We start from the raw sequence: 25,571 nt of genomic DNA on the forward strand, positions 1-25,571 counted from the left end.
CAATTCAAGGCATGAAACATAGTCCCGTGGGAGCAGCTGGACAGTCTATAACATAGCTTCCAAAGGCACAGCAATACTTAGCCATGTGTTAGGCAAGCATCAATACCAAAGGAGTGCATCCAGGGGTAGAGAACAGAGCAGAAGTGGCAGGTATGCTCAAAGCCACATAGGTAGCTATATCATGATTCCAGGCTACATCTATCCATTTACAACAAGACTACAGAAAGTGACAGGGGAGAAGGGGGATTCAAAGGAAGTAGGATGCACCAAAAGGTATCAGGTACCAAGCACACTGGGGAGGGAAACTGAGGTAAAAGCTCACCCTACAAATAAAGCCAAAATTAGGGGATGGAAGGGAAAACTACAACTCAGGGATTATCTAGACAGGCAGGGCTCTTGTTGGAAAGCAAGCACTAGGTCGCTGATATTGATTAGACTGCCATCAACTTCAGGACTGGCTCAGGAACTGGTGAGGGCCTGAGTCTAATACATAGGATCCATCATCTGTAGAGCTGGAAAAGATACTGAGTAACAAAAATAAGGCAGTGATAGACAACATAGATGAAAGTAAAATCTAGAGCATCCTAAAGAGGGTAAATAATTCACTAAGGACAACATGGTTAAAGCAAAAGGGAAAGGCTCAGGGCTGGTAATCAGTTATGTGTACCATTATGACCAAACCTACTGTAAAATATGAAAATACTTCCATGCTAGTTTGCAAACAGCAGCTGCAATGAGCCTTCAAAGTGTCCCCCTCCCCTCACCCCTCTCCCTCCCTGATGTCTCCAGTGTCCAGTTCATCTCATGACCCAGCATATAAACAGCCCAGCAGAAGGCCTTCTGGACCCTATTCCAACCACTCGCCATTCTGATTATCAGTGCTCATGCATCATCAGTTATTAAATATTTTGCTATGTTCCTGAGAGGCTTAACCTGAATTGTGAAAATAATAAATATGCACCTGTCTGATGTATTCAACTCCACACAAGTTCATAAATGTTTCTGTATGAGCAACCAACTGTTTAGTACCTTTTGCATGTGAGTGCAAAGATACTCTAAGAAGTCATGGAAAGAAGTTTCATCAATAGAGGCACCTTCCTCACAGTGATATGGGGCAACTTCAAGGTTATCTGGTCTAAAGAGCTATCTTTTATAATCCTTCTGAGTCTATGAGACATCTGTAGTGTTTACCAACCTAACAAGGCCCAGTAAAACACCTTCAACTTTAAGATACAAATTTAACTCTGGACTTCTGTTAAAACTCCATGTTCTCCAATGATTTCACCAAAATGAGAATAGAAGGAATTACATACTTTTAAGGCATAATCCATAAGGACAAAGAGATGAGAAGAAGAGATAACCACCACAAAAATGAAGAAAGCAGAGGGAAGAGTAGTAACTTACTTGGAAGACCTGAGAAGTTTGAATCCTAAGCTGGTAGTGGAGAAAGTCAAGAATCAAAGCAAATTACATTGCATGACCACCAAAAGGCTCAGAAATTGGCAGGACAAGGTGTCTCTGGAAGTAGAAAAAGGAGGGTGGTCGTATGAAAATGGGACTAAAAACATGAAGACAGGTTGAAAATCCAGTTAAGGAGTTAGAAAACCCTACAACTCGTCTCCTAACTGTGGTCAAGCAACTATGGCAAAGATCATCAAAAAATACTGAAAGTTTACTGTCTAGAAAGGGTAAAACAGAGGATCTATGGATTGAAGGCACAAATGAGAGCAAGGATTTTGTACTAAAACAGGGAGATAATTTTGCAAAACAACAAAGCCACAGACTGACAATGAAGACCTTTTTTATTTTTAAGTTCAACTAGTAATCAAAGTAATATAAATTAAAACAGCAAGATGTAATTTTTTCCCTATTAAATTGGCAAAGACTAATGACATAACCTAGTGTTAATGAGAATGCAGAAAAATAAACTCTTTCACATTCTGCTAGTGGAGGGTAAATTATTATAAATTTTTCTGATAGTTATATATACTAGGTCACTTATTTGTTATTCTGCCTCAGTTATTCTACTATTGATTCCTTCAAGTATATTTTTCATTTCAGATATTGCATTGCTCATCTCTTGTTTGTTCTCTAGTTCTTCTAGGTCTTTGTTAAACATTTCTTGCATCCTCTTGATCTTTGCTTCCATTCTTTTTCCAAGATCCTGGATTGTCTTCACTATCATTATTCTGAATTATTTTTCCAGAAGGTTGCCTATCTCTACTTCACTTAGTTGTTCTTCTGGGGTTTTTAACTTGTTCCTTCATCTGGTACATATTCCTCTGCCATTTCATTTTGTCTATCTTCCTGTGATTGCGGTTTCCATTTTGCAGGCTACAGGATTGTAATTCTTGCTTCTGCTCTCCACCCTCTGATGGATGAAGCTATCTAAGAGGCTTGTGCAGGCTTCCTGATAGGAGGGACTGGTGGTGGGTGGAGCTAGGGTTTTGTCCCTCTTGTGGGCGGGGATGTGCTTAGTAAGACTTTAATCCGCTTGTCTGCTGATTGGTGAAGCTGTGTTCCCTCCCTGTTGGTTGTTTGGCCTGAGGCTTACCAGCACTGGAGTCTACAGGCCATTGGATGGCGATAATAGTGGCCTCTAGGAGGACTCACGCCAGTGAGTACTTCCCAGAACTGCCGCTGTCAGCGTCTTTGTCCCCACAGTGAGCCACAGCCACCCCCTGCCTCTGCAGGAGACCCTCCAATACCAGCAGGTACATCTGGCCCAGTTTCTTATTGGGTCACTGCTTTTCTCCCCTGGGTCCTGGTGCTCACAGGTCCTTGTGCATGCCCTCCAAAGGTGGAGTTTCTGTTTTCCCCAGTCCTGTGTAATTCCTGCAATCAAACCCTGCTTGCCTTCAAAGCCAGATTCTCTGGGGGCTCCTCCTTCTGTTGCCAGACTCCCAGGCTGAGAAGCCTAATGTGGGGCTCAGAACTTTCACTGCAGTGGGAAAACTTCTGTGGTATATTTGAAAAAGAATAGAAACATGTATATGTATAACTGAATCACTTTGCTGTACACCTGAAACTAACACAACATTGTTAATCAACTATACTCCAATATAAAATAAAAAGTTTTTTAAAAAAGGAAAATATCAATAGTAACACTGGATCCTGGGGTGGGGGGGAGCAGGTAGAGTAGGGTAAGGACAGGAGAATTCTCATTGCATATTTTTTTGTACCTTTTGAATTCTGTATCGTGTGAGTGCTTTACATATTCTCCCATCACCACACATAAAAAAATTTTTTAAACAAAAATGTTTTTAAAAGTATTTTAAATCGTTAAAGAATGTATATTTAATGACATGGAAAATGTTCATGATAAACTGTTAAGATAAAATAATAGGTTATAAAACAGAAATGTATATATAATTCAAAACTAGTAACCATGTATGCATAGGGGGAAAAAAGCCTGACAAGGTATAATCAAAAGATTTTCTTTTGCAGCTAGAAAGAAATGTTCACTTTAAATGGATATTATACATAGCTATAAAAAAGACATAACAAAATAAACACATAACAACATAAATAAATCTCAGACATAATTTTAAATAAAAGAAGCCACACAAAAAAAGTGTTTATTATATTCCATTTACAGGCTGTTCAAGAAGAGGCAAAATTTATGTTAATAGAGGCCAGATTGGTGACTACCTATGTGGGAAGAATGGCTATGATTGGAAAGGGACATGAGATAGTCTTCTAGAATGTCAGAAATATTCCATGTCTTGATCTAGGGGGTGGTTACATATGTGTATACATATGTACAATTACCTTGAGTTATACACTCAAGATTTGGCCACTTTATGTATGTTATATCTCAATTTTAAAAATTAAGTCTAGAAGGATATATTTCCAGACAAATACACACAAAGATACTATGAGAGTTATATATGCCATATCTCAAGAGAAAAATAATGAGGATGTTCCAGAGAACATGCAGTGGTAGAGTAAAGAGGATGGACTTTGGAGTCAGATAGACCTAGGTTTGAATTCCAGCTCTGCCACTTAGCAGCTCTGTGAATTTGGGCAAGTTATTCAACTTCCCTCTGTCTCAGATTCCTCACCTGTAAAAATGGGAACAATAAGAGTACTGACCTCAGAGGATTATTTGAAGAATCAAATGAGATAATGTAGGTGAAGTGCTTAAAAGAGTAAGTGGGTAATAGTAGGTATTCAGTAAAAATTTCTTCTGCTGCTAAAGGTAAATGTAGAAATTCTTTTTTTTGATCCAACACAGGAGCATGCCCATGCATGAGCCCGCACTCGCACACACACATGCATGCATGTACACACACGCACAGACACATACACACACACAGATCCTCTACAAATGCTTCTATTCTATTGGACAAAATTACCAAGAAACAAGGCAAAAAGAAGAGAGACTAACAGCCAGGATTATACCATTTCCAGGAAAAATATAAAGTATTAGACAAAAATATTTTAAATTATGCATATTTCAATTTGCATAAAACGTTTTGTGCATTTTCCAATGAAATTTTCAAAAATCCCAACAGCAAAAGAACATGTTTCAATATTCATCATCAGTATTCAAAATTATCACTTGGGGATGAATAACAAGGTCCTACTGTATAGCACAGAAGACTATATTCAGTATCCTATAATAAACTATAATGGAAAAGAATATTTTAAAAAGAATATATATATATATATATATACACACACAACTGTATCACTTTGCTGTACAGCAGAAATTAACACAACATTGTAAATCAACTATACTTCAATTAAAAAAAATTTTTTTAAATCATCACCTAAAAAGACGTCCCTGGTGGTCCAGTGGTAAAGAATCCACCTTCCAACGCAGGGGACGTGGGTTCGATCCCTGGTCGGGGAACTAGGTTCCCACATGCCGCGGGGCAGCTAAGCCCGTGTGCCACAACTACTGAGCTCATGCGCCTCAACTAGAGAGCCCATGTGCCGTAAACTACAGAGCCCACACGCTCTAGAACCCACGTGCCACAACTACAGAGCCCACGTGCCCTGGAGCCTGCTCGCCACAACTAGAGAAGAGAAAACCCACACACCACAGCTAGAGAGAAGCCCACATGCCAGAATGAAAGATCCCGCGTGCCGCAACAAAGATCCTGCGTGCCACAACTAAGACCTGACGCAGCCAAATAAATAAATAAATAAATAAATAATCACTTAGAATTTCAAATAGAAAACTGAAAAATGCATCAGAAAAGAGACATACAAGTTTGTAAATGCAATTGTCTTCCCTTATTGGAGCGGTTAAGATCAATCATTAACTATGCAGTGAAAAAAAATAAATCTTCATTTGTAATACTAATAAATGCTGAAACACACCCTGGGATTCTTTTGCCTGGGCCAAACGGAAGAAAACCATAATAACTCTTTTTCATAGATTATTAATCAGAATTGCACTCCTGGCCTGGGAACCAGAAATCTATCTGTGGATCAGTGGTTAAAAGAGCCAGCATTCTGAAGAGAATTTTCAAATTGTAAGTGCATGTAGCACAAGTTTAATAACTGAATTATGCAAACAAATTGATAATAAAATCCTTTGAAGGAGTCTCCTGTAAAGAATTTTCATTGGCAGACAATGAAAATTTTAAAGCAATGTACAATATTTTAGGGATAATTCAAACCCTAAGAAATAAGAAGACAAAGATCTTCCCATGTTCAAAGTTTAAAACCCAGGTTATTTGTGATTTTTGTTTTGTCACTAAACACCAATAGTTTAATTTTCTGAGGGAGAGAGAGACAAGAAGACACATTAATAGAGATGCACAAATCTCATGTTAGTCAATAATATCAATAATAGTCAAGGACTTTCCTGGTGGCACAGTGGTTAAGAATCCGCCTGCCAATGCAGGGGACATGGGTTCGACCACTGGTCTGAGAAGATCCCACATGCCTCAGAGCAACTAAGCCCATGCGCCACAACTGCTGAGCCTGCACCCTAGAGGCCACAAGCCACAACTACTGAGCCCACATGCTGCAACTACTAAAGCCTGCGCACCTAGAGCCAGTGCTCCATAGCAAGAGAAGCCACCGCAATGAGAGGCCCACGCACCACGACGAAGAGTAGCCCCTGCTCACCACAACTAGAGAAATCCCACACACAGCAATGAAGACCCAATGCAACCAAAAATAAATAAATAAAGTTATTAAAAAAAAAATCAGAACCTACATCCTACTTCCTCTGTGCCAGACACTGCTCTAAGTGCTTTTCATGTATCTACTAATTTAATAAGGTAGATAGTATCACTAGCCTCACTTTACAGACAAAGATACAAGGAATAGAGGGAGTAAGCAACTTTACCAAGTCACACACTAAGAAATGACAGAACCATGATCTGAATTCAGTCTTCAGACTCCAATATCAATGGTCTCACCACTCAGCCATTTAACTAAAGATATTAAAAAGTATGTAAATTCAGTGATGTCAAGTACCCTTGATATAATGTGATGAGAATGGCACTCTCCTCTGTGGTCATCCTCCCCCAAACATCAGACAACCTCAAATTGATAGACATTCTACAAAACACTTGACTAACACTACTCAAAACTGTCAATGTCATCAAAAACAAGGTAAGTCCAAAAAACTGTCACAGGCCTAGCTAGGACGGCACTAGGACTAAATGTAATGTGGTATTGTGGGTGAAATTCTGGAATAGAAAATGGACATTAACCATAAACAAGACGAAAAGACAACTCTCAGAATGGGAGAAAATATTTGCAAATGAAGCAACTGACAAAGAATTAATCTCCAAAATTTACAAGCAGCTCATGCAGCTCAATATCAAAAAACCAAACAATCCAATCCAAAAATGGGCAGAAGACCTAAATAGACATTTCTCCAAAGAAGATATACAGATTGCCAACAAACACATGAAAGAATGTTCAACATCACTAATCATTAGAGAAATGCAAATCAAAACTACAATGAGATATCATCTCACACTGGTCAGAATGGCCATCATCAAAAAATCTACAAACCATAAATGCTGGAGAGGGTGTGAAGAGAAGGGAACCCTCCTACACTTTTGGTGGGAATGTAAATTGGTACAGCCACTATGGAGGACAATATGGAGGTTCCTTAAGAAACTAAAAATAGAGCTACCGTATGACCCAGCAATTCCACTCCTGAGCATATATCTGGAGAAAACCATGATTCAAAAAGACACATGCACACCAATGTTCACTGCAGCACTGTTTACAATAGCCAGGACATGGAAGCAACCCAAATGTCCATCAACAGAGGAATGGATAAAGAAGATGTGGTAAAGGGACTTCCCTGGCAGTCCAGTGGTTAAGACTCTATGCTTCCACTGCAGGGGGCATGGGTTCGATCCCTGGTTGGGGAACTAAGATCCTGCATGCCGCACAGCACAGCAAAAATCACAAAACAAAAAGAAAAAAAAATGTGGTACATATTTACAATGGAATATTACTCAGCCATAAAAAAGAATGAAATAATGCCATTTGCAGCAACATGGGTAGACCTAGAGATTGTCATACTGAGTGAAGTAAGTCAGACAGAGAAAGACGAATATCATATGATATTGCTTATACATGGAATCTAAAAAAAAAGGGTACAAATGAACTTATCTACAAATCAGAAATAGAGTTACAGATGTAGGAAACAAACTTATGGTTACCAGGGGGTAAGGTGGGGAGGGATAAATTGGGAGATTGGGACTGACATATACACACTACTATATATAAAATAGATAACTATTAAGGACATACTGTACAGCACAGGGAACTCTACTCAGTACTCTGTAATGGCCTATATGGGAAAAAAATCTAAAAAAGAGTGGATATATGTATATGTATGACTGATTCACTTTACTGTACACCTGAAACTAACACAGCATTGTAACTCAACTATACTCCAATAAAAATTTTTGAAAAATTACAAAAACATTAAAAAATGTGTGTTACAAATAAAAACAGTCTGCATAAGCCCTTCTTTAAAAAATGTAAAACTAGTAAAAAATCAACAGGTTATTTCTTTAAAAGTATATAACCAAATATATGATTTTTACTTACCATCTCCACTCATCCCTTGAGGCACTTCTTGGTGAGATATCCAATAGATAAGCAGCTGTGCCAGAAAAACATAAAGAGGGAAAAAAATGAGAGGTTTTCTTTCCCATGCCAGAGAGCTAATTCCAGGCAAAGAGGGTGGCTTTTATCTTGTTGCCCTTGGAGAAAGTCCTCTGGAATCTAGCCAAAAGACCTGAAGGCAAATGAAAATAATCTTTATTTTTCCATCTCTCTTTCACCAACAAGGATGTGATTTGTGCCCTACCCCCAACCTAAGGACATTTCTTAACAATGGTTATTTCCATGTTTCCTGTTCATTGGAGTTACTAGTATACAAAACAGACCTTTCATACAGTCTTTCCAGGCACCAAGTGCAATATGCAGTTTTATTCAGTAATATATTGGATACTCCAGAAAACCAACTCAGACTAAACCCTGAGATGACAGCAGGAAGTCCCCTCTGTTAACTCAAGGAGAAGGCCCAAACCAGAAGGTAATGGAAGAAGGCGTTTTAAAATTATTATTATTATTTTATTCTTGGCTGCATTGGGTCTTCGTTGCTGTGCGCAGGCTTTCTCTAGTTGTGGCAAGCAGGGGCTACTCTTCACTGCGGTGTGCGGGCTTCTCATTGCGGTGGCTTCTCTTTTGCGGAGCACGGGCTCTAGGCACGCGGGCTTCAGTAGTTGTGGCACGCAGGCTCAGTAGTTGGGGTTCATGGGCTTAGCTGCTCCGCGTCATGTGGGATCTTCCTGGACCGGGGCTTGAACCCGTGTCCCCTGCATTGGCAGGAGGATTCTTAACCACTCTACCACCAGGGAAGCCCCTGGAAGAAGACTTTTGCAACCAGACGACTCCTGATAGGTGGGCAAGAGTTACCCATGAAATAAGCATTCCAGGCAGAAAGAGAAACATGTGCAAAGGCCTAGGGGCAAGCGGACACAGTGAATTTGAAGTTTTCAGAACTGCAGTAATTTAGCCCTGGAGTACAAAGTATATGATGAGAAGTGGAAGAAATGAGGCTGGAAAATAACACATCAAATATGTTTCAGGATATATTTCAGGAAAGAAGAGTCTATTGTGAACAAATATGAAGTCACATGTGCAAGAAAACATTAAGTGTATATGCAGGAATAGACTTCAGACAGGTTTCTGGCCTGGGGTGGTATACCAGGGAAACTCACCTTCAAGTCACTCAGTGTCTTAGCAAAGAACTTTCATAGATAGAATGTTTAAATATGTTGTGTTATATACATACTAAGAACTACTATACAGCAGTGAAAATGAATAAATTATAGCAATACCACCAACATGGATGAATCTTAAAAACAGTGGGCAAGTCACAGAAGAATACATAAGGTATGATTCCATTTATACAACATTCAAAAATAGTGACAGATGTTAACTAGATTTATTATAGTGATCATTTCACAATAAAGTTGACCCTTGAACAACACAGGGGTTAGGGATGCCAATCCCCTCAGAGCTCAAAATCTACATATAATGTACAGTTGGCCCAATATATCCATGGTTCCACAACTATGGATTTAACCAACTGTGGATCATGTAGTACTAAAGTACGTATTTACTGAAAAAAATCCATGTATAAATGGACCTGTGCAGTCCAAACCTCTGTTGTTCAAGGGTCAACAAATATACAAATATCAAATCATTATAGTATACCCCCTAAACTGTTATGTGTCAATTATACCTCAATAAAAATAAAGTTCAAAAACTGGCAAAACTAAATAATACATTATCTATAGACACAAAAGAGGTAAAAACTTATGAAGAAAAAAAGGAATGATCACCCCAAAATTTCGAATAGAGGTTAACTGGGTGGAAGGAAATAGAATGAGAAGGACACATATCATGCTTCAAAAACACTGGAAACACATTTTGTTAGTTGAGTGGTGAGTACATAGTTATTTACATTTATAATTTTTTAAAGTACATATATATACTTTTACATGCATATTTATATTTCAGAAGTAAGAAAGATAATAAAGAGTTTAAGTATGAGTTTAAAAAAATGAAGCAGCCCTAGGTTTATAGAGTAATAACCCAAATTTGCTACTTAATAACTGTGTGGCAAGTTATTTTCTGTGCATCTCAGTTTCTTGATCTGCAGAAATGGGAAACTGAGTCTCACAGAGATTAATAGTATTTCTAATACCTACCTCTCAAGATTATTATGAGGATTAAATGAAATAACATATGTGAAAGCACTTAGAACAATTCCAGGCACATAATAAGTAATCAATTAACATTAGGTATCTCCATTACTTTTATTATTTTTTTAACTTCTTTATTGGGGTGTAATTGCTTTACAATGGTGTGTTAGTTTCTGCTTTATAACAAAGTGAATCAGTTATACATATACATATGTTCCCATATCTCTTCCCTATTGCATCTCCCTCCCTCTCACCCTCCCTATCCCACCCCTCCAGGTGGTCACAAAGCACCGAGCTGATCTCCCTGTGCTATGAGGCTACTTCCCACTAGCTATCTATTTTACGTTTGGTCGTGTATGTATGTCCATGCCACTCTCTCACTTTGTCACAGCTTACCCTTCCTCCTCCCCATAACCTCAAGTCCATTCTCTAGTAGGTCTGTGTCTTTATTCCCGTCTTAGCCCTAGGTTCTTCATGACATTTTTTTTTCTTAGATTCCATAAATATGTGTTAGCATACGGTATTTGTCTTTCTCTTTCTGACTTACTTCACTCTGTATGACAGACTCTAGGTCCATCCACCTCACCACAAATAACTCAATTTCGTTTCTTTTTATGGCTGAGTAATATTCCATTGTATATATGTGCCACATCTTCTTTATCCATTCATCCGATGATGGATACTTAGGTTGTTTCCATCTCCTGGCTATTGTAAATAAAGCTGCAATGAACATTCTGGTACATGACTCTTTTTGAATTATGGTTTTCTCAGGGTATATGCCCAGTAGTGGGATTGCTGGGTCATATGGTAATTCTACTTTTGGTTTTTTAAGGAACCTCCATACTGTTCTCCATAGTGGCTGTACCAATTCACATTCCCACCACAGTGCAAGAGCGTTCCCTTTTCTCCACACCCTCTCCAGCATTTATTGTTTCTAGATTTTTTGATGATGGCCATTCTGACTGGTGTGAGATGATATCTCATTGTAGTTTTGATTTGCATTTCTCTAATGATGTTGGGTATTCTTTCATGTGTTTGTTGGCAATCTGTATATCTTCCTTGGAGAAATGTCTATTTAGGTCTTCTGTCCATTTTTGGATTGGGTTGTTTGTTTTTTTGTTATTGAGCTGCATGAGCTGCTTGTAAATTTTGGAGATTAATCCTTTGTCGGTTGCTTCATTTGCAAATATTTTCTCCCATTCTGAGGGCTGTCTTTTGGTCCTGTTTATGGTTTCTTTCGCTGTGCAAAAGCTTTTAAGTTTCATTAGGTCCCATTTGTTTACTTTTGTTTTTATTTCCATTTCTCTAGGAGGTGGGTCAAAAAGGATCTTGCCGTGATTTATGTCATAGAGTATTCTGCCTATGTTTTCCTCTAAGAGTTTGAGAGTTCCTGGCTTTACATTTAGGTCTTTAATCCATTTTGAGCTTATTTTTGTGTATGGTGTTAGGGAGTATTCTAATCTCATATTTTACATGTACCTGCTCAGTTTTCCCAGGACCACTTACTGAAGAGGCTGTCCTTTCTCCACTGTACATTCCTGCCTCCTTTATCAAAGATAAGGTGACCATATGTGCGTGGGTTTATCTCTGGGCTTTCTATCCTGTTCCCTTGATCTATAGTACTGTTTTTGTGCCAGTACCATACTGATTACTCTAGCTTTGTCATATAGTCTGAAGTCAGGGAGCCTGATTCCTCCAGCTCCGTTTTTTGTTCTCAAGATTGCTTTGGCTATTCGGGGTCTTTTGTGTTTCCATACAGATTGTGAAATTTTTTGTTCTAGTTCTGTGGAAAATGCCAGTGGTAGTTTGAGAGGGATTGCAAGAATCTGTAGATTGCTTTGGGTAGTAGAGTCATTTTCACAATCTTGATTCTTCCAACCCAAGAAGATGGTATATCTCTCCATCTATTTGTATCATCCTTAATTTCTTTCATCAGTGTCTTATAATTTTCTGCATCCAGGTCTTTTGTCTCCTTAGGTAGGTTTATTCCTAGATATTTTTTCTTTTTGTTGCAGTGGTAAATGGGAGTGTTTTCTTAATTTCACTTTCCAATTTTTCATCATTAGTGTATAAGAATGCCAGAGATTTCTGTGCATTAATTTTCTATCCTGCTACTTTACCAAATTCATTGATTAGCTCTAGTAGTTTTCTGGTAGCTTCTTTAGGATTCTCTATGTATACTATCATGTCATCTGCAAACAGTGACAGCTTTACTTCTTCTTTTCAAATTTGGATTCCTTTTATTTCCTTTTCTTCTCTGATTGCTGTTGCTAAAACTTCCAAAACTATGTTGAATTAAGAGTGGTGAGAGTGGGCAACCTTGTTTTGTTCCTGATCTTAGTGGAAATAGTTTCTGTTTTTCACCATTGAGGACAATGTTGGTTGTGGGTTTGTCATATATGGCCTCATTATGTTGAGGAAAGTTCCCTCTATGCCTACTTTCTGCAGGGTTTTTATCATAAATGGGTGTTGAATTTTGTCGAAAGCTTTCTCTGCATCTATTGAGATGATCATATGGTTTTTCTCCTTCAATTTGTTAATAGGGTGTATCACGTTGATTGATTTGCGTATATTGAAGAATCCTTGCATTCCTGGAATAAATCCCACTTGATCATGGTGTATGATCCTTTTCATGTGCTGTTGAATTCTGTTTTCTAGTATTTTGTAGAGGATTTTTGCATCTGTGTTCATCAGTGATATTGGCCTGTAATGTTCTTTCTTTGTGACATCTTTGTCTGGTTTTGGTATCAGGGTGATAGTGGCCTCGTAGAACGAGTTTGGGAGTGTTCTCCCTCTGCTCTATTTTGGAAGAGTTTGAGAAGGATAGGTGTTAGCTCTTCTCTAAATGTTTGATAGAATTCGCCTGTGAAGCCATCTGGTCCTGGGCTTTTGTTTGTTGGAAGATATTTAATCACAGTTTCAACTTCAGTGCTTGTGATTGGTCTGTTCATATTTTCTATTTCTTCCTGATTCAGTCTTGGCAGGTTGTGCATTTCTAAGAATTTGTCCACTTCTTGCAGGTTGTCCATTTTATCGTCATAGAGTTGCTTGTAGTAATCTCTCATGATTTTTTGTATTTCTGCAGTGTCAGTAGTTACTTCTCCTTTTTCATTTCTAATTCTATTGATTTGAGTCTTCTCCCTTTTTTTCTTGATGAGTCTGCCTAATGGTTTATCAATTTTGTTTATCTTCTCAAAGAACCAGCTTTTAGTTTTATTGATCTTTGCTATCGTTTCCTTCATTTCTTTTTCATTTATTGCTGATCAGATCTTTATGATTTCTTTCCTTCTGCTAACTTTCGGGTTTTTTTGTTCTTCTTTCTCTAATTGCTTTACGTGCAAAGTTAGGTTGTTTATTCGAGATGTTTCCTGTTTCTTAAGGTAGGATTGTATTGCTATAAACTTCCCACTTAGAACTGCTTTTGCTGCATCCCATAGGTTTGGGGTCGTCGTGTCTCCATTGTCATTTGTTTCTAGGTATATTTTTATTTCCTCTTTGATTTCTTCAGCGATCACTTCGTTATTAAGTAGTGTATTGTTTAGCCTCCATGTGTTTGTATTTTTTACAGATTTTTCCTGTTACTGATATCTAGTCTCACAGCATTGTGGTCGGAAAAGATACTTGATAGAATTTCCATTTTCTTAAATTTACCAAGGCTTGATTTGTGACCCAAGATATGATCTATCCTGAAGAATGTTCCATGAGTACTTGAGAAAAATGCGTATTCTGTTATTTTTGGATGGAATGTCCTATAATTATCAATTAAGTCCATCTTGTTTAATGTATCATTTAAAGCTTGTGTTTCCTTATTTATTTTCATTTTGGATGATCTGTCCATTGGTGAAAGTGGGGTGTTAAAGTCCCCTACTATGAATGTGTTACTGTCGATTTCCCCTTTTATGGCTGTTAGTATTTGCCTTATGTATTGATGTGCTCCTATATTGGGTGAATAAATATTTACAATTGTTATATCTTCTTCTTGGATCGATCCCTTGATCATTATGTAGTGTCCTTCTTTGTCTCTTGTAATAATCTTTATTTTAAAGTCTACTTTGTCTGATATGAGAATTGCTACTCCAGCTTTCTTTTGGTTTCCATTTGCATGGAATATCTTTTTCCATCCCCTCACTTTCATTCTGTACATCTCCCTAGGTCTGAAGTGGGTCTCTTGTAGAGAGCATATATATGGGTGTTGTTTTTATATCCATTCAGCCAGTCTGTGTCTTTTGGTGGGAGCATTTAATCCATTTACATTTAAGGTAATTATCAATATGTATGTTCCTATTCCCATTTTCTTAATTGTTTTGGGTTTGTTATTGTAGGTCTTTTCCTTCTCTTGTATTTCTTGCCTAGAGAAGTTCCTTTAGCATTTGTTGTAAAGCTGGTTTGGTGGTGCTGAACCTTCTCAGCTTTTGCTTGTCTATAAGGGTTTTAATTTCTCCATCAAATCTGAATGAGATCCTTGCTGGGTAGAGTATTCTTGGTTGTAGGTTTTTCTCCTTCATCACTTTAAATATGTCCTGCCACTCCCTTCTGGCTTGCAGAGTTTCTGCTGAAAGATCAGCTGTTAACCTTATGGGGATTCCCTTGTGTGTTATTTGTTGTTTTTCCCTTGCTGCTTTTAATATGTTTTCTTTGTGTTTAATTTTGGACAGTTTGATTAATATTTGTCTTTGTGTTTTTCCCCTTGGATTTATCCTGTATGGGACTCTCTGTGCTTCCTGGACTTGACTGACTATTTCCTTTCCCATATTAAGGAACTTTTCGACTATAATCTCTTCAAATATTTTCTCAGTCCCTTTCTTTTTCTCTTCTGATTCTGGGACCCCTATAATTCGAATGTTGGTGCATTTAACGTCGTCCCAGAGGTCTCTGAGACTGTCCTCAGTTGTTTTCATTCTTTTTTCTTTATTCTGCTCTGCAGTAGTTATTTCCACTATTTTATCTTCCAGGTCACTTATCCGTTCTTCTGCCTCAGTTATTCTGCTATTGATCCCTTCTAGAGTATTTTTAATTTCATTTATTGTGTTGTTCATCATTGCTTGTTTCCTCTTTAATTCTTCTAGGTCCATGTTAAATGTTTCTTGCATTTTTTCTATTCTATTTCCAAGATTTTGGATCATCTTTACTATCATTATTCTGCACTATTTTTCAGGTAGACTGCCTATTTCCTCTTCATTTGTTAGGTCTGGTGGGTTTTTATCTTGCTCCTTCATCTGCTGTGTGTTTTTCTCTTCTCATTTTGCTTATCTTACTGTGTTTGGGGTCTCCTTTTTGCAGGCTGCAGGTTCGTAGTTCCCGTTGTTTTTGGTGTCTTCCCCCAGTGGCTACGGTTGGTTCAGTGGGTTGTGTAGGCTCCTGGTGGAGGGGACTAGTGCCTGTGTTCTGGTGGATGAGCCTGGATCTTGTCTTTTTGGTGGGCAGGTCCACATCTGGTGGTGTGTTTTGGGGTGTCTGTGGCCTTATTATGATTTTAGGCAGCCTCTCTGCTAATGGGTGGGGTTGTGTTCCTGTATTGCTACTTGTTTGGCATAGGATGTCCAGCACTGTAGCTTGCTGGTCGTTGAGTGAAGCTGGGTGCTGGTGTTGAGATGGAGATCTCTGGGAGATTTTTGCCGTTTGATATTACGTGGAGCTGGGAGGTCTCTTGTGAACCAGTGTCCTGAAGTTGGCTCTCCCACCTCAGAGGCAGAGCACTGACTCCTGGTTGCAGCACCAAAAGCCTTTCAACCACACGGCTCAGAATAAAAGGGAGAAAAAGTAGAAAGAAAGAAAGAGGATAAAATAAAATAAAGTTATTAAAATAAAAAATAATTATTAGGAAAAAAAATTTTTTAAGTAAAAAAACAAACAAACAAAAAAGGGATGGACAGAACCCCAGGACAAATGGTGAAAGCAAAGCTATACAGACAAAATCTCACACAGAAGCATACACATACACACTCACAAAAAGAGGAAAAGGGGAAAAAATAATATATCTTGCTCTCAAAGTCCACCTCCGCAATTTGGGATGATTCGTTGTCTATTCAGGTATTCCACAGTTGCAGGGTACATCAAGTTGATTGTGGAGATTTAATCCGCTGCTCCTGAGTCTGCTGGGAGAAATTTCCCTTTCTCTTCTTTGTTCGCACAGCTCCCGGGGTTCAGCTTTGGATTTGGCCCCACCTCTGCATGTACGTCGCCGGAGGGCGTCTGTTCTTTGCTCAGACAGGACGGGGTTAAAGGAGCAGCTGATTCGGGGGCTGTGGCTCACTCAGGCCGGGGGGTGGGGGGGAGGGAGGGGCCATTATTTTTATTATTGTAGCAGATATTTAATAAATGCTAATTTCCCTTCTGCCTTTTCTTTCAGAAAAAGAGGAACCAGGACAAATGAAGGTCCATTTTTAACCCCCGTAGAAGAATCAAGCAGAGCTATTAGTGTTTATAGTTTGCTGCATTACTACTGTATTTCTTCACTTCTAATATTCACATTTTATGGAGTTTTAATGTTTCTAAAATTGGAATTGCATGATTTAATCAGTGTGTGCTTTAATACAGGTTCTTCCTCCTAGAAACCTCTTATTAAAATGAAGATGTGTCTTACAATTGATTGTGTCTCAGAATCGAGGAAATAAAGTAATTATGCTGTTGCCATAGCACGCATGACAGATTTAAGACAAGAATAGCTAAGTAACTACAGAGTAGAGTCCAAGCCGTAGGTTTTATGTGTTACAACAAATTCACCACAATGGTCATAATCTTTAAAAGACTGTGAGTTTTCTATTAGCAGCTTGATTGCCCTCAGGTCTCTGCAGCCACCAGCTACAAGTGAGTCAAACTGCTTTGGCCCCCACATTTTGCTAGTTCTAAACCCTCAGAGCCAAGCTTCAGGGCTTAAGCACACCACCACCCCAAGCCACCAAGTCTCCCCAGTCACTTCTTGGAGTCCTCTATGCTCAGGACCAGCCCTTAAATGTGCTTCTAATCTGTTCTCTCTGTCGATGTCCAGTGTGTGCCCAGTCCCTTGAGGGAAAGTGTATCTCCTAGTACTCAAAATCTGAATATCCTCCAGATAAATTTTCCTGCTTAATTAAGGGTCAAGTAATCTGGGTCCCTTACAGACATTTTAAGAGCAGTCTACGCCTTTGTTGAAACTGCATGTAATTCAGGAAGTGTGTTGGCTGGGGAGGAGGGTGATAGTGAGAAGCAAGTGTCAAAATGTCTTTTTACAACCCCCTGTTCCCTTTTAAGGAATCCTCCTAAATTCTAGATCCTGACTAGAGAAACACACCGAACCCTGAGTTCCTTAGCAGAGCACAGACAACCTACTTCTACCAGCCCATAATTGACCAAGTCTTTACTGACTCATGTGCCAGCTTCACCTACATTCTTCTCTTATATGACTCCCTACTGTTGTCCCCAGGACTTACCATCCAACCTGCTATCCTCCAACACATAAGGAGAAAAAACAAAATCAAAACTTCTGGGAAGGGATAATCTGTTTCCCCCACTTTCCTCAGCCAAATGAGAAAAGGGAACGAGAACACCTTCTGTTGTGAAACTCCCCCTAAAGTCTCCTCATACTGCCCTTTATTTAGTTTAGTTCTTGGGCTTCTTTGCCATTCATCTTCAGCATTATGAGGGCAGTTTCTGGTTCAGAGTCTGAGAAAATTCTTGGAACCACTAGTGTTTCTGCAAGCATCAAAAGAAAAGTCCATTCTCTGGAACAAAGTAGTGTTTAAAGAGCCCTTACTACCCTTTGTAGGTCTTTATATATACAGCCTTCATGTTTCCAACAGGAAGAATCTTCATTTTTAATCTAGGGAAGTTCCTATATCTTTTGATCATTTTCTTTTCCCTTCTCTTCGCCCCTCCACTCCCCTGTCATTCCTCTTCTTCTACCTCTGAGGATCCATACGTAAAACTCCTCCTAACAAGCCCCTTCATCCCATATATATCATCTCATGCAAATGCGGAGAGGAGAACATTAGTTCTTCAGATTCAACCAGATTTTGAATTTTAATTTGATTGCCCCAAGGATTCCCGCTACAATTAAATACACCACCAAAGAGAGTGAATAACTCTCCAACTTAAAATAAGCTCCAATTTAACATCCTGATAGTATGTTTGGGCTTCATAGAAGAAAATCCTACACTATAATATACCTCACTATTTTTTTAAGTTAATTAGTTCATGTAGAAGGGCTGCTAAAAGGAAATGTCACCCTGGTTCTAAATGAAGACCAACTCAACTACTGAAATGTGAGGACTGTTACCCATAACCTGTGCATCTGTAAACCGCAGCAAATATTCCAGTTCATGCTGCAGAATACCTATGGGGAAGGTGACTCACTGCATATATTACAGATGGAGCTGGGCTATGATGTGAGACAGTTATGAAAATAACTTGCAAACTGAAATCAAATATAATATTATGGCTTTCCACAAGAAAAGCCTAACTACCAATTTTCTCCTCCTACTCTTGAAACATTCTTACTGGATTAGGTTTTCAACTATATGCCTTATTTTCAGGCCCAATTAAACATTTAAACATTTTTCCTGTTTTTCAGCTAAAATGAACAAAATGTTCATGGTAGTAGGTCTGTCATCATAGAAATAAAGTCCTACAGATCTCACTATGGTTAAATCTAGCAGTGCAAATGACCGGACTACAGGGTGAGTTGTCAGTTCTTTAGAAGCAATCTGAACCACGAATGTGGATTATTTTACAAGAGCTGATGTAATCAGGAAGCTCTGCATTGACGTTCCATAACAAAAGAAGTCAAGTGGTTAAAACTGCTGACACTGGTACAAGTCCCTAATCATTTCTAGACTCAAGTATCAATTACTACAATCTCGCTCCTTCCATCCCCAAACAACCCAGACCTGGTGAGTGGTATGACTTTGCTTTTACATTCAAGTTTCAATAATTTATTTCTAAAACATAACATACAGGCTTCTAAACATTAAGAGAAAAAAACCATTTTGTTGTATCATTTACCTTTACATTTACAAAGGATTGGTATAAATCCATCATCCTTACTAGAAAAATAATTCAAAGTTTATTCTTTGCTAAAAACGGGTCAATATGGGAATAAAGACACAGACCTACTAAAGAATGGACTTGAGGATATGGGGAGGGGGAAGGGTAAGCTGTGACAAAGCGAGAGAGTGACATGGACATATATATACTACCAAACATAAAATAGATAGCTAGTGGGAAGCAGCCGCATAACACAGGGAGATCAGCTCAGTGGTTTGTGACCACCTAGAGGGGTAGGATAGGGAGGGTGGGAGGGAGGGAGACGCAAGAGGGAAGAGATATGGGAACATATGTATATGTATAACTGATTCACTTTGTTATAAAGCAGAAACTAACACACCATTGTGGAGCAATTATACTCCAATAAAGATGTTAAAAAAAATGGGTCAATAACGTCGTCTTCCTTGGGAAAAAAATATAGCAATCCATTGTGGGATTAAAAATAATTTTCAATCTCTTTCTTCAGAGGTTACTGAATCAAATATTTTGGCTGTTTTTAGTACACAAATAGCATCAAAAAGCTTTCAGTTTCAGATGAACAGGTTTGTGAGCCTTTCTGTGGAATACTGATTATTTCATTGTCTAATCTAGAGAGCTGAGGTTCTAAAATCATGGGGCAATAGTTTGGGATTTTACATCTTAAAAAGATAGTTTATTCAAACAGTTGGTTAGATTCACTATAAATTAAGTAAAATTTCATTTGATAGATCTACGTTTTCAAAACCTATGTGTTGTTTTGTATGTGGTTATGCATAAGCCTAATAAAATGGACTGTTCCACTGTGTAACTTATTTTTCCAGGCCTACTCAGGAGGTCAGAATATTACTAGCTAGGAGGCCCCTTTCCAGAGGCTATGTTTTTCTTTGTTTGTTTTGTTTTTTGGGTTTTTTAAAACATCTTTATTGGAGTACAATTGCTTTACAATGGTGTGTTAGTTTCTGCTTTATAACAAAGTGAATCAACTATACATATACATATATCCCCATATCTCCTCCCTCTTGCATCTCCCTCCCATCCTTCCTATCCCACCCCTCTAGATGGTCACAAAGCACCGAGCTGATCTCCCTATGCTATGCAGCTGCTTCCCACTAGCTAGTTATTTTACATTTGGTAGTGTATATATGTCCATGCCACACTCTCACTTCATCTCAGCTTACCCTTCCCCCTCCCCATGTCCTCAAGTCCATTCTCTATATCTGCGTCTTTATTCCTGTCCTGACCCTAGGTTCTTCAGAACCATTTTTTTTTTTTAATCCCATATATACGTGTTAGCATATGGTATTTGTTTTTCTCTTTCTGACTTACTTTACTCTGTATGACAGACTCTAGGTCCATCCACCTCACTACAAATAACTCAATTTCATTTCTTTTTATGGACAATATTCAGAGGCCATGTTTTGATTTGGGATATGGAAACGAAGTTGCTCAGATAGGTCAGGTAAATTTTGCTATGAGGGAAATCATTACCCTACCAAAAAGAATCACAGCTTAACAAAAGATTTCATACTTTGAACTGAAGGGTGAGGAAACATAGAAATAAGAAAATAGGTAGTGAGGTTGGTGGCTGAAACAATTCAGAGAAGGAAAATCAAGTGCAAGCTCAAATCTGGTTATCTGGAATCTCAACTTGGAATAGACAAATGTATGCTCCGTGTAATTCAGGAGTTTCTTTACCCTTCATCCTCAGTTTTAAAAGAAGAGCACTGGTTCAGGGTCAGAACATTCCTGAAACCACTAGCGATTCTGCAGGCGACTGAGGAAGAGTTCAGCCTCTGGAACAAAACAGTTTCTAGGCAGTCCTTACTGCCCTTTTCAGGCCTTTATACACACAGCCAAATCCCTCATTAGCCTTCATGTTTCCAACAAGGACAATCCTCATTTTTTAATCCAAGGAGGCACATACTTCAAAGTAAGACAATAATAAACACTACTGAGCTATGTGAAAGGATTATTAAGTATAAATCCAAAGGTTTGAAGTTGGTTTGGATGCCCAGCTAGATGTTTCATTATAGCTACATAGACATGAGTATGGCAAACAGCTGAAATTTGCTGAGGATCATATCAGGTTCCACAAGATCATGCTTTGCAAGAACTACCAGAATATCCAACAAAACCACTAGAAACTAAGACTTGCTCAAGGCCATTCCCTGGTAACAGGCAGCCAGGCAATGAGCTAAATGATACCTGACCACCTGCCATTACTGGGTTGAAGTCCTGATTTTTCCACTGTATAAATTACCAGCTCTGAATAGAAGTAGGGGACATGGTACGTCGGCATCCTGACAGAGCCTGTTCAACTACTACTACTTTTCTGTGCAGACCACCTCCCACAACTGATAACCATGTATATGGACACACATGCCTTCAGAAATGTAAGGGGATGCTTGGAAAAGAAAGAAAATGCAACTGCAACATTGAAAACCCATGCACTGTCTATTTGCATATATCTTATTTCTTCTCTCTTAAATTCTCATAGTACAGTAGCGTTTGCTTTTCTTAAGCTTAAACTTGACACAACTATTATAGATTTACTCATTCTCCCTCCCTTTCCCTCCCCAAAATAACAGACAATTGTGACTGGTCAAACTCACTTTCTAAGTTCCACTATCCCAAGCCTTTGGCACTGTTGATACTTCATGCCATGGGAGCACTGTTGGACTTAAGAGTTTCGAGGGGCCTTCATATACACCTTATGAGTGGTGCCAGGAGGTTCTCAGGCCCCTTTGGGAACCTGGGAAGGGAAAATTGGGAGGGTACAAGACCAGGAGTCCTAGACTCCCTTCCCCACTTTGAAGCAGCTTTTATTTATTGTATGTATGAGGCTTTCTCATAAATTTCTGTTAGCACAAAAAGTTCAACTGATTTTCAAGGTTTTAAAAATGGCTGCTGTGGTGGAAAGAGGTCCGTAAGGGGAGTCAGACTTGGTTTGAAGGGCAGGACGAGTCACCTCTGAGGCAGGAGGGAAAATATTTCTCCTCCCTGACAACTGTGGAAGCACCTACCTCACAGGGACGTTGTGATTTCTAAACCACTATGAGCATTGGACGTACACAGACTGAGTCCAAGTTCTGTCCTCCGAGCCCTTCGGGCCAGAAGTCCCACCTCCGCCTCCACGACCCCAACCCAACCTACCCTAATCCCCAGCCACACCCCCAACCCCACCCGGAAGTGGACCTGGTAAACCAAGGCATCTATTCCGCAGCCAGGACACTGACCCACTGGCCACAGCGTCCATTCCACTGGCCAAGTTATGGATCCGTCCCACCCCACCCTACAGGCTGACCCCGAAGGCCTAGACTTCAACTCTGCTGGCCAAGACTACCTTTCCTCTGGCCATAAGTTCGACTATCTCTACCAAGAATTGGACCTGGACTCCCTTCATGAAGAACTTCTTTCTCAGTCTATGCCAGGCGCCATGATAGAGACCTCTGCGGCCACGTATGAATCCCACCAGACTGCCAAACCAGAGGATCTCACAGAGGCAGAGAAAAAGGGGCTCAAATCTGAGCTTGGTAAATTGGAGGCAGAAATCGTAACCCTACGCTGTGCGCTGGCAGCCAAAGAGAGACGCTGCATGGAGCTCAAGAGGAAGTTGTACCTGACGGCCTTGGTGGGGTTGAGGCAGAATCTGTCCAAGAGCTGGCACGATGCTCAGGTCTCCAAAGCCTACATGAAACAAAAGACGTCAGCTGCCCTGTCCACCATGGGCTCTGCCATCTGCAGGAAGCTTGGAGACATGAAGAAATCGGCCACATTCAGATCCTTTGAAGGTCTTAAGGGAACAATCAAGTCCAGAGTCGCAGGTGGCAGAGAGCTAGGCAGTGACTGCCTTCCTTCTTCAGCGGGGAGTGGGGATGATCTGCTCCCAGTTTCAGGGAGTGGGAGCGATCCAGTTCCGGGAAGTAGGGATGACCTACTCCCCTTTCTGGAGCCAGAGTGAGCTCCTTGGTAAATTTGCCTGGCCACTTGACCAGTGCAAGAACTCCCTTCCCTCATCCCAATTGCACCTCTGCCCATCAAAAACAACAACCAAACAACAATGGTAAAGTTAATTCAGGAAATGGACAGAGTCTGGTTTTGAGAAAAGTAGCTCCCATTTGTACATACATATTTGCTGCTGTTGAGATAAAGAATCCAACGTTTTGTACACTAAGTTATTTTACACTAAAGTTTATATGTGAAATGTATCACTATACTAGCCTTCCTGGGGTTGCATTTAAATAGACAGGACAATGGTTCCAGAGGGATTTTAGGCCAAAGCCAAAACTCCTTTTTTGGAAAAACCAGTGCATCAAAAGGCCAAAGTAAGTTTCTATTTAGAACTGGTAAAAGGTATGAAATAATCTGCAATTTTATCCTCTCCCCATTTCCTTCCTTTCTTTCCTAAATCCTAGAAAGAAGCTTGAAAGCTCTACCTGGCCTACGATTTTTATCTTAAAAAGATGATCAAGAAAAATGTTGTTTTTCTCTGAGACCCTCAGAAAGAAGGAAAAATATTAATAGACTAACTGGTACATAATACTATGACTTTTATGAAATGATTTTTTTGACTCCTAATTAAGCAAAATAACTTTAGCTTCAATTTAGGAGATTGTCAACTACTTTGGACTCAAGCTGTAATTGCAACTTTATTTTGCCCTGTGCTTTGTTTGTAATCTTTTTATACATCAAAATGAGAGTTTTATAATTGAATCCTTGGGGCCATGTGTCTCTGCCACAGCAGCATGCTACCTAAAAGAAAGAAAATTGCTTCTCCGTTCTGCGGCAATTCCTAGTTAGTTATCACCTTCAGCTGGGGGACTGAAGGGAAAATAGGATAGCCAAATTCAAGAAAGATAAACCCCTGTCTTAAGTGACATCTAAAACAGAATGTCTATCCCCTGCAATTCTGGCCAGTATGCCTTTGAACGGACCTAACTGACTGTACATCACTGGTCACCTTGACTCCAAGTTTATCCTTGTTTATAGCTAACCCCAACGGAGAAGGAAACAGAACCCAACCCTCAGGGGATATCAAGATAGTAGGAGCCTGTAGGAACAGTAACCTGGTTTGGGTTTGTTTGAACTTTCTCATATCTGATTTTCACAGGAGCTATGTTTTGGATTTTTTGGGTTTTTGTTTTTTTCTATTTTCAACATGCCAGGACCTGGCAGCTTCTTTCGTTCCTCCAGTAACATGCAGGTTAAAAGTTTGTGTCTTATATTGGCTTTTAGCAGGGGGACTAGAATCTTTATTTTCTTGAGTATATATATTGATAATGTCTCACTGTCTAAAGATAGTCCCTACAGCCTAAGAAAGTGATCCTGTTTTGTTGATTTTTGAACGCTCCCCCTATATTCCTTTGGTTTTCCTACAAGCAAAACCAAATACCACTATAAATGCAAAAGCACTTGGTAAACTATAAAGTCATTGATGTAAAGTCCACATATTTCTGAGGACAACGTTTTGCTTGGATTAAAATAAGATGTTCAACTATTTTACATGTTGTGTTTTAATTTGTTGTAGTTTTATGTGCTGAAGAACTAGAGAGAAACTTGCATCATTCATGAAGCCAAAGTAGCCCAACAGGCAAAGGCTTTGACTCCATATTGCAGAAAGCCTTGTGTTAGAGAAAATCTCCAGCTGATATGATGAGACAAACCCAGAATATGTTCTATTTTATGTAGTAATTCAAACAAATGCTGTAACAGTTTCCCCCAATAAATCCTCAACCCCCTGAGAGCAGTGAAGAACACAACTATTTTTGTTTATCATTGTATTCCCATGCCTGGCTTACAGTAGATGTTCAATAAACACTTGTTGAATTAATGAAGGAATCAATATCACATACTTCAGACATCAAACCTTGAATCCAAGAGATTATCAACAACATGAACTTGTTGACAAGTTTCTCCTGCTTTTAAAGCATTTCACTTCCCCATTCAGAGATAATTTGAGATCCTACTATGTGTCAGGCACTGTGCCAGGCTCTGAAACCACAGAAATCAATTAGACATGGCCCATGCTCTCTAGAACCAGATTTTCAATCATTACAACTCATTGCAGTAGGTGCTAAAATAGAAGACATCTGTAAAGAATGGGTGTTCAACTATGCCTTGGTAGTCAGAAAAGAATTCAGAGAGGCATAAAGTCTTAGAGGACTAGTAGGAATTTGCCAGACATACGAGAGTAGAACATTCCAGACAATATACAGAGGAACTAAGTCATGAAGGAATGTAATAGAATGGCATGTTCCAGGAAATATCAATAAGTCATTGTGGCTAGAGAGAGAGGGGAAGTGGTGAGAGACGAGGATGGAGAAATAAGCAGGGGCAAGATCATAAATAGTCTTCTTTATA

At 39.2% G+C, this 25,571-nt stretch overlaps 1 protein-coding gene across 1 annotated transcript; it reads left to right on the forward strand.

Annotated features, from left to right (window-relative positions):
• The first annotated feature begins 22,482 nt into the window (after positions 1–22,482).
• TPD52L3 (TPD52 like 3) lies at positions 22,483–23,172 on the forward strand. The gene has a single exon (XM_067745431.1). The coding sequence runs from the start codon at positions 22,483–22,485 to the stop codon at positions 23,170–23,172; it is 690 nt and encodes a 229-aa protein (XP_067601532.1).
• The last annotated feature ends 2,399 nt before the right edge of the window (positions 23,173–25,571 follow it).

This window comes from Pseudorca crassidens, chromosome 7 (assembly GCF_039906515.1).
Source record: "Pseudorca crassidens isolate mPseCra1 chromosome 7, mPseCra1.hap1, whole genome shotgun sequence".
Taxonomy (NCBI): Eukaryota; Metazoa; Chordata; class Mammalia; order Artiodactyla; family Delphinidae; genus Pseudorca; species Pseudorca crassidens.